This window comes from Colias croceus, chromosome 24, assembly GCF_905220415.1.
Source record: "Colias croceus chromosome 24, ilColCroc2.1".
In the NCBI taxonomy this organism is placed as follows: domain Eukaryota; kingdom Metazoa; phylum Arthropoda; class Insecta; order Lepidoptera; family Pieridae; genus Colias; species Colias croceus.
The window spans coordinates 4631881-4647675 of record NC_059560.1 but is presented as its reverse complement, the minus strand read 5'-3'; the positions used below and the strand labels follow the sequence as shown (position 1 = coordinate 4647675).

Here is a 15795-nt window from a genome sequence, read left to right as displayed (position 1 = left end):
GATATTTTTAAATATCACATAATAAACTAATAGAAATTTTATAGAAGTCGTGGCTAAGGTCTAGTATGTACATTGTACGCATTCATTAAATAATTTACATGCAAAATAAGGTAAAATCTCAGTAGGATTCCGTAATTGTTAGATGCAAGGTGATAGTACACCCTTGTTTCAAAGATCACGTACATTTATCAGCCCTTCATCTTTCTCCCTCAGATTAAGGATTGATGGGAGCGAACTAATTATGTTTTCGTGTACAATTTGTACTGGGTTTTTAAAAGCGTAGCCTAATATTTTCCTACTGTTATGTTTAAGGTGCAGTTGAATATTCTCCATGGATATTAACCGATACAGATGAACGATAGATCGAATATGACTTAATGTTATTTTAAACATGAAACATAATAGATTAGTTTACAGAAATCCAATTTGCATGGAAATAACAGTTTATTTTATTACCTCAATCTTACATTAATAAATACAAGTGTTAGTAACTTAGACTCTTTATTCGTTTGAATCAAGGTTTGAATTAACATCTATGACGTCACAAAATGGTGCTCAATCGATCCTATTGTTAATTGAATCGAAACATACCTACATAAAATAATCCTATAAGAGGCAGAAAAGTAGAAAACAATAAAATACGCGCTTATTTCACATTGTATTATGATAATTTCGTACATAATTAATTTAGTCAAAGATAAATACAGGCGTTACCGTGTAACAAGACTGAATTTTCCAAACTCAAACATTACAAAGTCACGATGCTTGAACTTCGTTCGTGTTAAATCCCTAATGTTTGAGTTTGTATAACAAATGAGTAGGTATTAAAGGTTTTGTCAAATAGAACGCGTTTTTAGCGCGTGTTAGCATGCTCAAGTGATGCCACGCTATGACGTAGTACATATCTGTCAACTGTGCTATGACGCTTTATGGATTTACCAGAAAGAGCGTTCTTAGCGTGCGTCAGAGTGTTGTTGCTCGGTTTGACGGTGTATCAGCGCATGGTACAAAACAAATTGGCGTCATAGAGCAGCATCAGGTAAGCGATTGGCGTGCGCTGATAACGACAATATAATTATATTTGACGTAGACGGTAATATACCGTCAAACAGTGCTACAACGCATTTAGCGCTATATAGTTACGCGTTCTATCTAGCAAAGCCTTAAACTATGTATATGTACCATTTTCCTACTTTTGAACTCTAAGCTATCAAAAGGGATTCAAATCGCGTTGACCTCTGAAACGGTCTGTAGAGACAATATGTTTCACCAAACTTGCAAAAACTAGTTTGAGGACAGTTTAAATGACCTAAACGGGTCAGCGATGTGATTCCTAATATTCTTGGGAATTATATATTTTTATATGTTCCTATACCATGAGTACATAGGTATATAAATAAGTACATATTTATACATGTATATTATCACGATGTTTTTTTTAATGTGATGAAAAAAAGCGATGAGTAAGATACATAAATAACATTATATTATGATAATAATATCATCTAGATTAAACGTTGTCTAAATAGCACAACAACCTAGAGTTGTCTGACCTATCTAATCAATGAATAATTTATAAAGTTGTGTGAACTGTGATTAACATATTAAAGTTGTGTTAACTTTAATGGAAGTTGAAGCCTGTATCATATAGACAGCAATTAGAGCCAAATTTAACCTTAGGCAAAGCCATTATTGCATATAAAAATTATTATAAAAATTTATAGGTAAGTTTATCGTTTCGTTTTTTAATTGTAACATTCATTTAAGATTGTTTTCACCGACAAATAATCGTCTATGAAAAATTACATTGTAAACTAATTTTCTCTGAAAATTTGCCGCCTCTGAAGATTTTGCCGCCCTAGGCCCTGAGTACCTCTAGTACGTATCCAAAATTGGTCAATATTTCCATAACAAAAATGTAAAGGCTTGCTACAGTTTTTCAGACGATAGTTTTACGTTGCCAATATAATAGGGCCTGGTTTTATGTAAACGTATGCTAACACTTCAAGTAAGGTATTATTACTAAATTTTAATAAAAGAGATTTTGCCTTTGCAAATTTGCCCCCTTCCTTGCCAGACTGACTGAATAAAAAAGCGCAGGTGTAATTACAACACTGTTTCTTATCACCATGAAATATAAATGTACATTGTACAGCATTTAAATTGCGAATAAGATACATAATATACACTACAGAAATAATGACAAAAGTATACCTACACTATACAAAAAAACAATGCCATTTCTAACATTAGTAGCACAGAGAAAATGATTATGCCAAGTTTCAATTTTCATTTGCAACAAATATTGGAATAAAATCATGGAATACTTCCAGAGGAAACATTGTATAACTTCACGCAGCTAAAACTTTTGCATTAAAACTTATTTTTCCATGTTGCTGAGTGTATAAGAATAAATAATACATCATAACTAATACAGCTCTGTTTCCTTTGTTTTTTTTAAACATTATATTTGAGTTTGATACAATTTTCATAAATATGTCTTTGTTAATTATATTTATACGATATTGGAAAAAAACTCTAAAGGGTTTTTTTGATAATGTGATATTATAACGGTAAAAGTGAAGTCCCATGTCCCCAAGTGGGGTAAGGGGATGCAGATAGATTATTATAACGGTGAGAGTTTATTAATATATTTAATACTTTTATACTTACCTATACATGTTACTTATGTTATACGTGGTTATATCTTCCAGATCAATGAATTTATATTTTTTGGTTTTTATGGCATTCAAATGCTTTATAAATATAAATTTATAAAGAATAGAAAAAATTCGATCACGAGGCGGGACTCGAACCCGCATCCTTCGCGCCATTCCGGGGCGGATGCCTAACCACCTCAGCCACTCGTGACCCGCCTGAGCAATCGAATTTAATCCATTCCTTCAGTTTTATGTGTCTTAGAGTGGCTGAGTTGGTTAGGCATCCGCCCCGGAATGGCGCGAAGGATGCGGGTTCGAGTCCCGCCTCGTGATCGAATTTTTTCTATTCTTTATAAATTTATATCTTCCAGACCATTTTAGTATCCCTACAATATACTGCAGATCAATAGCCATTACTCAGAAGTAAGAACTAGTAAGTAAATAAACCTTTTATGTCACATCGATATTAAAATAACCTCTACACATTTTCTAGTGCCTCAAAAGATAAATGTATCTTTCCTGCCTTTTCAAAAAAGCTCAAACAGACATTTTCATCGCATTTTACGTATCAACCATTTATATAAAGACCTGATCAATGCGACTGAATGAGAACATTTCTATGAATATGTATAGCACCTGATTTACAAGTTAACACACTGGCAAAATAATTTATTCAAGCGATTATACGCTCCATTGCCTGTACATAGAGGCCATTTTGCAATATACGCGAGTTAATTCAACAGCACCGATTGTTGTTAAGGTATTCGAGCGTAAAGATCTCGTAAATGAATGGGCGCAGCTTTGTTTACTTACTACTCCAGTAATTGTATTATCGTTTATTTCCATATATTTTAAAGGAATATTTTCGACGGAAAATTGTTATTTGTTTATTGACAGGACTATTATTACAGTATTGGATGAGTATTTATTTTTATTATAAACATAAATACATTTGTAAAATGTTGCCAAAACCCGTACATACTACATAGGGCTTGCACTATGAAGAAGATCATGTCTCTACATAGAGACAAGCGTCTAACTCTACACGTCTTAACTCTATAAGCCCTAACTTAACAAACTCTAGGTACATCTAGCTAAGTATGTGACTTGGCCGTTTCGTTACTATGAGAACTAATGCAATTTATAAAAATAATAGCAAAACTGAGTAGCCAAATGCTACGGGTTAAGTACGACATAGAGTTATTATAAGTATCTTCAATTAAACCTAAATTTTGAAAAGGACTCTCTGTTAATTGTACATAATCTTTAGTTGATATTGAGCCTCATTATAATCCAACAAAATTAAAGAGCGCAGATCGAATTACCATCCCTTTTCAGCCGAGTTATACTCATTGAAGTGATGTCATTATAAATTAATAAAATTAAAAAGCACCCACATCGAATCACCATCCCTTTTCAGCCGGGTTATACTCATTGAAATGATGATGATAATAAAGCGTACAAAAGTTTCAGAGACAAAGAACAAATACAGTAACTGGGTGGTCGGAAGCACTTTTCTAACTAATGAGCGGCGAAACGGGATGCTTCGTGCTGTAACTCAGCAAACTTGATACATAAGTGGAAGTAAATGTAGGTAGAATTACGAAAATATATTATGTGAACTATTATTATTGTTGACTAAATGTTAATATTAACTTTTTAAAAGGCTGTACATTATACGGTACATAACGTACCAGCTGTTTGTAAGCAGCCCCGGTTGTTAATTTTTTTTTAATTCATAGGTATAAAATGTATTCTTATGTCCTTTTCCTGGATTTAAGCTCCTCACCAATTTTTTGCTAAGTAAGTTGATGATGTCTGCTAGAAAGCAGTATTTTTTCCAGTGTGGTTAAGTAATGGCTGCACAACCTATTTAGCGCTGTCATTTTTCCATGCTGGAAATAATAATGCTTAAAAACATCATAGTTCAGGGGCTGATACAAAAATTATTTGATACAAAAATTTATCCGTCCAATAAAGTATTACACGAACATTTTAAAATGTCACCTGTAAACTGTCAAATACGGACAATTAGAATAGGTACATTTTTGAAATTGTAGTTTAATACGTTATTCATCGAATAATGTAATAAGTTATGATTTAACAAACGATTGAAAAATCAGTACTAAGAATAAGCAACGGAATAAAAACTATCACTTGTAAGAAGGGATAGTTTTTATAACGTCGTAAGCACGTCCCTAACATATCGACGCTATGCTACGCGTTGGTCACAAAAATATGAATACATTCTGCTGTTTTCAAAGAAAATAATATCCAAATGACCACGGCTCTTTTAACCACAAGTTACGATAATTGTCGAAAGAAAGCAACAATGCTACAAGAAAATGGCTTTTCAACTATACTGCGCAGTGCGCTGCCATAAATACAGAATTTAAGTCTGTTTGCCTTATTGCGAAATATTTCGCACAGCTTCAACCGATTGTGAATGTGTTACAGAAAAAAGCATTGACTTGCTCCAGTGTGCGAATCATGTTAAAATAATCATAGACACATTAAAAAACATCGTGAAAATGTGGACGATCACAGCTGTAGTTTCATAGCTGAGGCTCCAGTGATCGTAGACGCTTTAGAAGTTGATTTTACAATGCCATGCATCGCACAAACACCGACGCATCGAGCAAAACCTCTGGCAGGGAGTCCTACCCAGTTTTGGAAACTATCGTTAAATATTCCCTACCTAGACTCGCTAATTATGTTGTTATAATAAATAAAAAAAACAACTTATAATACCTATGTGTTGTTATTTACTGCTAGTTACATATTATTTTATACTGCTGCCCCACTCTGAGCCCATGGCTAGCTAGTTAGCTACACCCATGCCCTTGTTGATGCATAAAAAATATGACTTCTTAAATAATAGTCTATGTCACTCAGAAATACCTAAGGCAAGATTATTTTAATCCATCTAGTGTTTTTGAGTAAGTATACTCGTAATAAACATTCATACGAAATTCTTTATTTGAGAAATAATTCAAATTAATAGCACACTACAAATTCGTGGTATAATTAAAGACTTAGCAGATGATTAAAGTTTAATTTTCGATTCGAATTTCGCCCGTTTGTAGAATTATCTGTTCTCTAGTTCAGGTGGAGTAGCGGCCAACTTGAACGGCTGAATTGTTTCGAAATTTGATATATTAGCTTTCATAGCAATAATATATGTAGCAGAATTAAAGGTTCGTTACGGGTTTATGTTAAGGGTTTAGTTATAACGTTGATATTTAGGAAGAATAAATACAAATTAGGATAGAGAAGTAGTTAATCAATAAACAACATTTTAAAACAGCCAACATTTTAAAAACCTATCCTATTTGTTAATCCAATTTATCATCTATATGTGTGCTAAATTTCATTGTAATTCGGTTCAGAAGTATTTTCGTGAAAGAGTAACAAACATACACACACATCCATCCTCACCAACTTTCGCATTTATAATATTAGTAGGATAGGATATACAAATTATTATATTACATAAATACAAGTGGTTTAAGTTAAATATTACCTAATAACTTGGACAAATATTATGTACCTACATTATACCACAGATAATATAATACTAACTATATTTTACCAGAAGGTAAACTAAATATAAATTTATTTCACTTTTTGTATAGCAAAATTAATCACCTTTAAAATGGAACTTATCCAATAATATAATGATAGTAACAGATCTATTGCAAAACACGTTGGAATGTCTAATCGCAAAGATATGACCCTTGAAATATTTATATTGCTCTGAACAACATTCCACTTCGATTCCGTGCCTACAATTTCGTAGACTTAATTTACTTTGTTAGAATTTCAATATTCTTTAACAGTATAATCCGTGTAAATAACTACTTCTCTGTGTATAACATTTACTCCTGTTTACTCAATGTATAACATTAAAAAAAATAAAATATTATTACTTATCATATTTAACCGACTTCAAAAAAGGAGGAGGGTATCAATTCGGCCGGTATATATATTTTTTTTATGTATGTACACCGATTACTCCGAGGTTTCTGAACCGATTTACGTGATTTTTTTTTGTTCGATGCGGGATGGTGTCGAATTGGTCCCATAAAAATTTTATTCGGATAGGCCCAGTAGTTTTTATTTTATGAGCATTTTTGTCTGTAGGTATTTGTAAATTTTGCAAGTGCAAGTTTGAAGTCGGTTGTTTTTAACGCAGTTATCACTTGTTTATCAATTATTATTATCTATATAGGGGTAGGGGATTTCAGTTGAAGGAAATAAATAAATTTATCTAGTATAAGAAAATCATTTTCTTTAGTATAAGAATATTACCTACTAGAGTTATTCACCACATAAAAATTAAAACGGTGAATAAAATTGCTTTAAAATTTTATGAGATTCTCAATTCCTAAATAATCATTAACAAAACAATAACAATTCGATGTACTAAATTATTAACACCTTACGTGGTTAATGGTTACCTACATACACCATACTTATTTAGACATGATACGTGAAATTTCTCTCAGCTAATACATTACGGAAGACATAAATGTCTACACATTGAATGTGACACAAGCTTCCACTGTGTAAACTTTGTACAGGGGAGATTCGATGAAATTTCCTATGTTTCAATATGAAAATGTCAGAGTTTATGTGTTCTTATATCTTATAGCGTTCGGTTCGGGTAAAATTACGTTCTTATATCTACACTAATATTATAAAGAGGAAAACTTTGTTTGTTTGTTTGATTGTAATGAATAGGCTCATAAATTTGAAGATTAAAAAAAATTCACCGATATTAAAAATTCTTTCACCATTCGAAAGCTACATTAGCCACGAGTGATATAGGCTATATATTATCACGCCAAGTCAAACAGGAGCGGAGCCACGCGGGTGAAACCGCGCGGCACAGCTAGTGCTTATATTTTTGTTAAAATCTATACTAACATATGAATTTGTGACGTGGGAAAGTATACTTAGAATATAAAGTTACTTTAGAATCTATTGAACCAATTATTAAAATATTTTTTTCAATATAAAGATAAGTTATCTGTAAGTGTTATAGGCTATATTTCATTTTGTGTATATCCTGTTTATGTTGGATTAATGCGAGCGGGGTCGGGACGAGCGGTTAGTTTAATAAAATGATATTAAAAAAGAAGAAACCAATAGATATAGGTAGGTAATCAATTTTAGATGAGTACCTACGAGTATTCAAATATCGATACATCAATGAAATCGATTGGTATATCACTGGTTCCTACCAATCTTAAATTTAATTCTTTGAATACAATAGTATGAAAAAAGTTGAATATTATTACTTACAAATCTATAATTTGCTATTGAGAATATAATAGTATAAAATGGTACTATAATGTGCTTTACATATAGATATAGAGCGTTTTAAGTAATAAATTTCAGTTATACCAATGTTAATTCGCTTTACCGCTATTACCGCTCATCAAACATCACGTGTCACCGAAATATTCCGAATTCATTACCTTTGTAACGAATGCCGACATGTCACAAAATTAGTATTTAATAGTTCGTTCTAGCGGTTAGATGCTTAGCGATTTTGGTTCGAAATTATACGTGTATGAGTGTGAATAGAGGTGAGATTTGTTAGAATGTAATGTAATAAAGTTATTTCTTTACGTGTAGTACTTGTAATGAATGATCTGTTAGACTTAGATATTCTGTATTATGAGCAGTGAGTACTGATACCTTCTTGTAGATATTTATTATTTGTAGTTGATGAATTGAAAGTATAATAATTTTACAGACTTAGGTACATGTAGAGAAACATGATAAATAATGAAAATATGTTTGGAATGATAAAAAGAAAGACACTTTGAAACTCGTATTAACTATTATTTTAAAGAGAAAAGATTTGTTTTTTTTTGTTACCAATCAACACAAAAAATATTTAAAAGACGTTCCCTAAAGTTTTGTATTTGTTATACAAATGGGACTCTAAATTAGCATGGGAGAATAAAAAGTTTGAAAATATTTGGGTCTTACTAAACTATTTATGTTGCTTTAACTTGAACATGTATTTACAAATACATACAAATGATACGAGGGTCTAAAGGTAAGGTGTAAACTTGACCCATTTCTTACTCGATATCTTGTAGACTTTGTACAAAATATTGCTGTATATCTTTTTTGGAAAGTGAACTAAATTATCTTATAAATTACCGTATATAACCGTGCTCTTATATAACTTTAAAATAGCACGTAAAAACAAACATACCTAATAATAATCGATGGAGTTATTAAATAAGGTATTGATTAGCAATAATTGTTACAAGTAAAAGTAATTATTTATTTTGCAAAAGTTGTAAATATGTCGTCATAGTTTGACATGCACGTACTTAATTAATCTATCTATGCTAATATTGTAAAGCTGAAGAGTTTGTTTGTTTGTTTGAAAGCGCTTATCTCAGGAACTATTAGTCCAATTTGAAAAATTCTTTCAGTGTTAGATAGCCCATTTATGGAGGAAGGCGTATAGGCTATATATCAGATATATCATCACTCTAAGACATATAGGAGATGAGCAATGCGGGTGAAACCGCAGGGCACAGCTTAGTAGAGCCAGGATGACGCAATCTTATATAGGTAGGTAATAGGTACATAATATATAGTCTATGGTGACCCATATAGTTCCTATAGCAATTGAACTGTAAGTAAGGAAGGTGATCTTCCTCCAAAGGGCTTTGACCAATCAATCCGAGTGAGTGGCTCTTAGGGTTTACAATCTTGATGTTGCGGCAAGGATGGAAAAAGGGTATACCTAATGTTATTAATTTGTTTACTCGTATGTTTCGATATACAAATAACTAGCTTACTTACAAATAATTAATTATATACTGAAACCTTCCTCTTGAATAACCTATTTAAAAAAACCGCATCAAAATCCGTTGGGTAGTTTTAAAGATTTAAGCATACAAAGGGACACATGTACAGAGAAAGCGACTTTGTTTTATAATATTATGTATAGTGATGAAGAGCGTGGACTTTGGTTATAAAATAATATTTGATTGACAGCCTAATCGATTTTTTAATGAATTTTTCATACAGATAAATAGTTTTTTACCACGTAATTATACAAATTGTATGAAAAACTTTGTTTTTACCAAAATTATTTGAACTTTAGTGAAATTTATGCTTATAAGTTATAATTTTTCTCTTTAACAATTTAAAAAAAGTAATCTAAAAACGAGAAAAGCTGCGGTCAGAAAACTAAGAACTAAATATTAATATAATTAATGTTTATAATATTATAATAAGTATACTCACATTGGTCGGAGATATAAAATTGTACTCCATTGTAGTCCTATCTATATTGACGCATGCCGTTTCAAATTTTCGTGTCTTCTTTTAGCAGGAAGCTCCCAGGGCGCCTCAACCGCCATGTTCCAAACTCCATTTTTAAATGTCACATCTCTGGAATAGAATGGATAAGTTAAAAATGAATTTTGTGTCCAATTATTTGATAAAAATATTATATAGGTATACGTGAATAGATTGTATCGTATGTATGTATAACATTCGAATGCTTTAAAAATGAGAAATGGTGCGAATTGGTGGGTTCGAATACCGCCTCGTGATCGATTTTTTTCTATACTTGAAATAATTCTTATAGATTGTATCTTGTACAATAATTATGTATTAAAGAATATAATATGTAACTAAGGCTACATATAAAAACTGTGACTGCAAAATCGGAGTTAATTGCATAATATACCTATTGTAAATTCAGAATTATTTGCGTCATAAATATAATGAGATTTTCTAAGTTGTTTTATATAGTAACAAACATTTTTATATCTACCAACCAAACAATCTTTACAGAAAGACTCTGATATTAAAATTCACATAAAAGAAGATCAAAGAAAAAGTTTCCTCCAAGAAATTGCTATCAAAATAGTTTTTGATATCTTTGCCATTTGTCCAAAGTTTTTAATGGCTTTTATGTTTGACCTACTATTTTAAAACGTTATCACGAAGTAGGTATACCATAACTAGATGATATTAATTGTGAGTTTGATTTATTCACAAAAGCTGGCTTAGCTGTTGTTTTGTGTTTAAAATCCGGGACGAAATGAAAATAAATAAATTAGACTAGCTGGAGCCAACAGCTTTATTCGCTTTTTTTGTGTACTCATCATGAAACAAAATTACATTACAAAGAATAAAACTACATCACAAACTTACACGATTATAACGTACATAGCAATAGAATTCAGATTATAATATAAGTACCTAGATATATTATGTAATTGATATAACGAATGATTTTAGTAGTGTACATTATTACTTAAACTTCTCCCGTTTATACGTAGTTCCCATTACACGAATGCAGCGTTGTTTTCAGATGTGCTATCGTTTATCTGAGAATATCGCTTAAAATCTCCAATATCCTAGCTCGTACATTCGATATTTTGCATTATCACGTTCCAATAGATGACGCGAGTTATTTAATCTATGAATAATTTATCAGCTGAAACTTTCATATAAAATTTACTCGTAATACACCTCAATTTGAGAGCAAATTGTGTTTCATGTGGATTTATCATGAATTTCGTTTATCATGAATAATATTAGTGAAACTAGCTGCTGCCCGCAGCTTCGCTCGCGTGAAAAAGATAAATTTTCATGGTATAAGTTTTCATCTCCTATTTTACCCCTTTAGGGGATGAATTTTCTAAAATCCTTTCTTAGGGAACGCCTACGTTATGACATCTACCTGCATGCCAAATTTCAGCCCAATACGTCCAGTGGTTTGGGCTGTGCGTTGATAGATCACTATAATATCAGTCACCTTTGAGTTTTATATATAATATAGATATTATAGTACATTTTAGTGGGAATAATTTTAATGGGAGATGGATCAAATATTAATCAAGGTACTAGTTTCGACTGCTTGTAATCATGTTTTAAGAAAGTACCGAGTTACTTAGAGGTAAAATGGATAAAATAAATTGCTATTGTTTAATTTATCGTGTATCTTAAAGATATTGAATATAGTACATAGCAACATTTTTCTTTAGTATAAGTTAATAAAATAATTGTGAGCTCTAGCCTCTATATATTTTGTAACGAAATTGTAACAAAACAATTAGGTAATGTTAACATGTTCAATTTATGAGCTTTTCGTCAAGAAAATGTAGTTCCAATTTAATCCAACCCCATTAACGTTAAAAGCTTACAAAACTCCAAAACGAGCATGAAAAAGAAAACCTATTACCAAGCTAGCCTTTGCAATTCAAATCCATGCACAAGATTGAACGGAAAAATACAAACGACTTTGTTGAACGTACGGTTTAAACATTTTTACATGAAGACAAATGGTTTCTATGCAACGGGATTATAGACTCGATTGGAGGACTAATGGACTCTTGTTTGCACAAGTGGTATGCACAAATGAGATGGAATGCTTCTACAATCGTATTACTCCTGATCTTTGTTTTGCTAGTGATGCATATTTATGGACTTAAGACATTGGAATTAAAATTCTTGTTCTTGTGTATTTTATTTTGTTGTATTTAAAACTAGCAGTCCGCCCTGGCTTCGCACGTGGTACATGTTAACGTTTACTATCCATAAGAATAAATTAAAGAATGGGGCCGTTCTCGAATTTGCGCTTAGCAACAAATTTGGTGTTTCCTTTTTTAATCGGAACAAAGTTCCTTATCACGCGTTGTGAGAACAACGCGCGGACGCGCTAGGAAAAAATTCTTACGAAAAGTTGTCACGACACTTTTTCCTAGAGCTGTTAAGCCGTGCGGCGCGCGCGTGGATCTCTGTCTGTCTCTCTCTAACTTAACACTTCGTTCCATCCGGATGTCCCTCGACATCGCTCAAGTTTTTATATTGATGTATATTTTAAAGCGAACTTAATAATTTACATAAAATCATGACGGCTTTATATTTGAACGCTAGGTGTGAGGTAAAAGATATACTTAGTCTAACCATAAAGGAGCTCTCCCATAAACATTCTCTTACCCACCGTCATTAAGATACTTAAATCCTTTTAAGAATTCATCAGCTATTACAATTTAGGACTAAATAATGAATAAGGCTTTAAGTAGTAATTTTATGGCAGTATCATATTTTGTTCTAAGTTAAGTTTTTTTTTTCTTAAAGACTAGTTCTTACTAAACAACCAAAGAGGCTACATACAACCTTAAAACAAACACATTTACGATTTCCGTAGAGGCGACGGTAACATGGATTCTCTCTAGGTGAATTTAAATGGTTTACGCCGAGAATGTTCAAGCACCGAAGCAATTTGGCGCGAGAGCACAGATAATACATGTTTTGTGTAGTTTGTCTCGCCACAGAGTATAAATAGACGGTACCGAAGAGATCCAATGAGTTGCTTTTTCATTGTTAAAAACAGGTTTATCGACAAGGATGGATAAAAGTACAGGATAATAATTATCAGTACAGACATAAAATAATTATCTATTCAAGTGAGTTTTAAAAAATTAAATTGTGTTATTAATGAATTCGTGTAGTTCATATTTCTGTAAGTAATAAGTTCGGAATTTAGTTAGTAAATGTTCACGTGAAAGGTTGAATCAATTTTAATAATGTGACGGATATCGGGAGTAAAAAGCGTTTAAATTATACTCTGTACGAGCTTAACTCCTGGTAACATTTTATAATGAAATTATAAAATAAGTAAGTATTATTTTCAGGATCTATTATCCTGAAATTAATACTTGCTTATTTAGTATAATCAATGGGACTTACACAAAGCCATAATTACTATATTTAGGAACAATCTATTATACTAATAGAAATCTTGTGATTATTCAATTATTAGGTACCTGCTAAGAAAACATAATATAATTATTGATATATTTATCTCATTGAAAAATTATACATTCTGTATTTGTTTATACTGTGGCATAAGATATTACGATCAAGATTTTGGAGAATGCATGGAAATATTTGGTAAGGAATTAGGTGTGATGTAGGTACGCCCACATAATATTATAATATGGGCATTTTTGTCTTAGGGGGAGTTTTATTGCAATTATAGAAATGCAATTCCTTGGTTATTTATGGTTTACCTTTAGATATATGTTAGATAACATGGTTTTCTATATGAAAGCTGCTTTTGGCTCGGATCTGCTTAGTTAACCAACTTACTTTTTTGCAGTAAGTAAGTTTTTATAATAAGTGTTCATAATATTAAAGCTTGTAAGTTAAATGATAGCGTTTAATGTATATCGGTATTACGTATAAATATTTTATCTGTATTATATTATTACGTAACCGATATTATATCGGTTACGTAATACCAATAAAATATGAGATACCAGAGCAGACTTATTTACGATTTCATCATAAAGATGGCTTTTATTGTACATTTAATTGGTTATCAAAACATAAATGAGCAATATGTCACAACAATGAAGGAATCAGGAATGTCGAAAACATAATATATACACGACCACAATGCAATTAAGTTGTATTGTTTGAAAAATTGAAGGAGCAAACCGTTTAAATATTTAAATATTATAAAAGAACCCTTAAACTAATGAAAATATATTTGTCCACCTCAAAAATAACCCGCAATACTAAACACATAAAATAATCATACCATTTTAGCAAAGAGAACAACGGCGAAAGTTATTCTACTACATCGAATATATGCAAAGTAATAGAAACTTAAATAATAAACCAAAAAAAGACACTTATATTGAGAATGTAATATATTAGAGGGATATTGCTTCTAGTTCATATAGGATCCATCGCCCATTTTTGCAAGTGACTACTATCAAGCTAATTTTCCGTTTGTAGCTTTATTTTGATGAGACGCCCAATAATTTCATGTACGAAACTCTCGATTGTGGTAGCTAACAGAGATAACAAGGATAAAATTTTTTGATTTGATGGTTCTCAAATATTTATTGCCAACTGAATTTTTTTTTGTTCTATCTCAAGATAATTATCTAAATTATTCGAAAAAATATTTGTCCTACAAAATCTATGGTTTGTTCAAAGAGTCCCCCTTTCCAAAGTGTATCGATAACGAGGTCATCATAAATGATTACTAACAAGCTGATTTTTTTGTTTTCACTTAGTTAATGTTTATATAATTCGACATTTTGTCCTACAAATTGCATACTAAATATTTGAGAACCATCAAATCAAAAAATTTTATCCTTGTTATCTCTGTTAGCTACCACAATCGAGAGTTTCGTACACGAAATTATTGGGCGTCTCATCAAAATAAAGCTACTCACAGAAAATCAGCTTGAACTTGCAAAAATGGGCGATGGATCCTGAACTATTCTGTACCGAGTCAATTTGTCACTTATCAACAAGAAAATTTTAGTGGTGAAAAAACGTACGAAGGCAATTCTTTAACAGTTATTACGCGGTTATTAATTAAATAAGATTTGAACTTGTAACTGTTTATCTATTTATTTACGTGACAATCATATAATATAAGTCTCCAGTAAATTAATGATATCAATAGAAAGGATAAAATTAAATTCCGAAACCAATTTCGAACGTTGTGCAAATAAATAATAGTTTTGTAAATCCTCTTTTGACTCACACTCCAGTACTCCACGCTTGAAGACCCCAATATGCTGTCTTCCTTAGAAAGTTTTTCAGGATTCATGCTTCCATATCCTGATAGTGTTGATATATAAACACGTTTTGATGTTATTTTCATCCATTATTTGTCAATTTAAATACAAGATATACAAAGAACCCTCTCTATGTTATGAAACTGGCCATTATAGTTTTCTAATTAACACTAGAGCGCACGCGCGGGGGACATAGGTCACCCAGTGTATTATATTGCTAAATATTTTTTTAAAGAATCGTGCTTGAGTGTTGTTGTCTCAGGTATTCCCCGACTACCATGAATCACCGGACATTTTAGCAGCGTGTCAGCTTCCTTGGTGCAACGAAGTGTACTCTGCGAAAATATAAAAGTACATGGGTGACGCATGTCCCCCGCGCGAGTGTTCTAGGAAGTTTTTGAAATCATACAATTAAGAGTGAAAATCAAGTATACCCCTTTTATTTTTTACTGCTCTTATGATAAATTTATACTTTTAAGAAATTATTAATATATATTCGTAACTTAAATCGAAAAAAATACTCATATTCGAGTGCT

At 31.6% G+C, this 15795-nt stretch overlaps 1 protein-coding gene across 1 annotated transcript in view; it reads right to left on the bottom strand.

Annotated features, from left to right (window-relative positions):
* Nucleotides 1–15795, bottom strand: part of LOC123702910 (dopamine receptor 1-like) — a 96763-nt gene that overhangs the window by 9783 nt on the left and 71185 nt on the right. The window contains exon 2 of the mRNA XM_045650758.1: nucleotides 9945–10091. Coding sequence (XP_045506714.1) covers nucleotides 9945–9974 — 30 coding nt within the window. The 5' untranslated portion in view covers nucleotides 9975–10091. The remainder of the gene's footprint in view (nucleotides 1–9944; nucleotides 10092–15795) is intronic.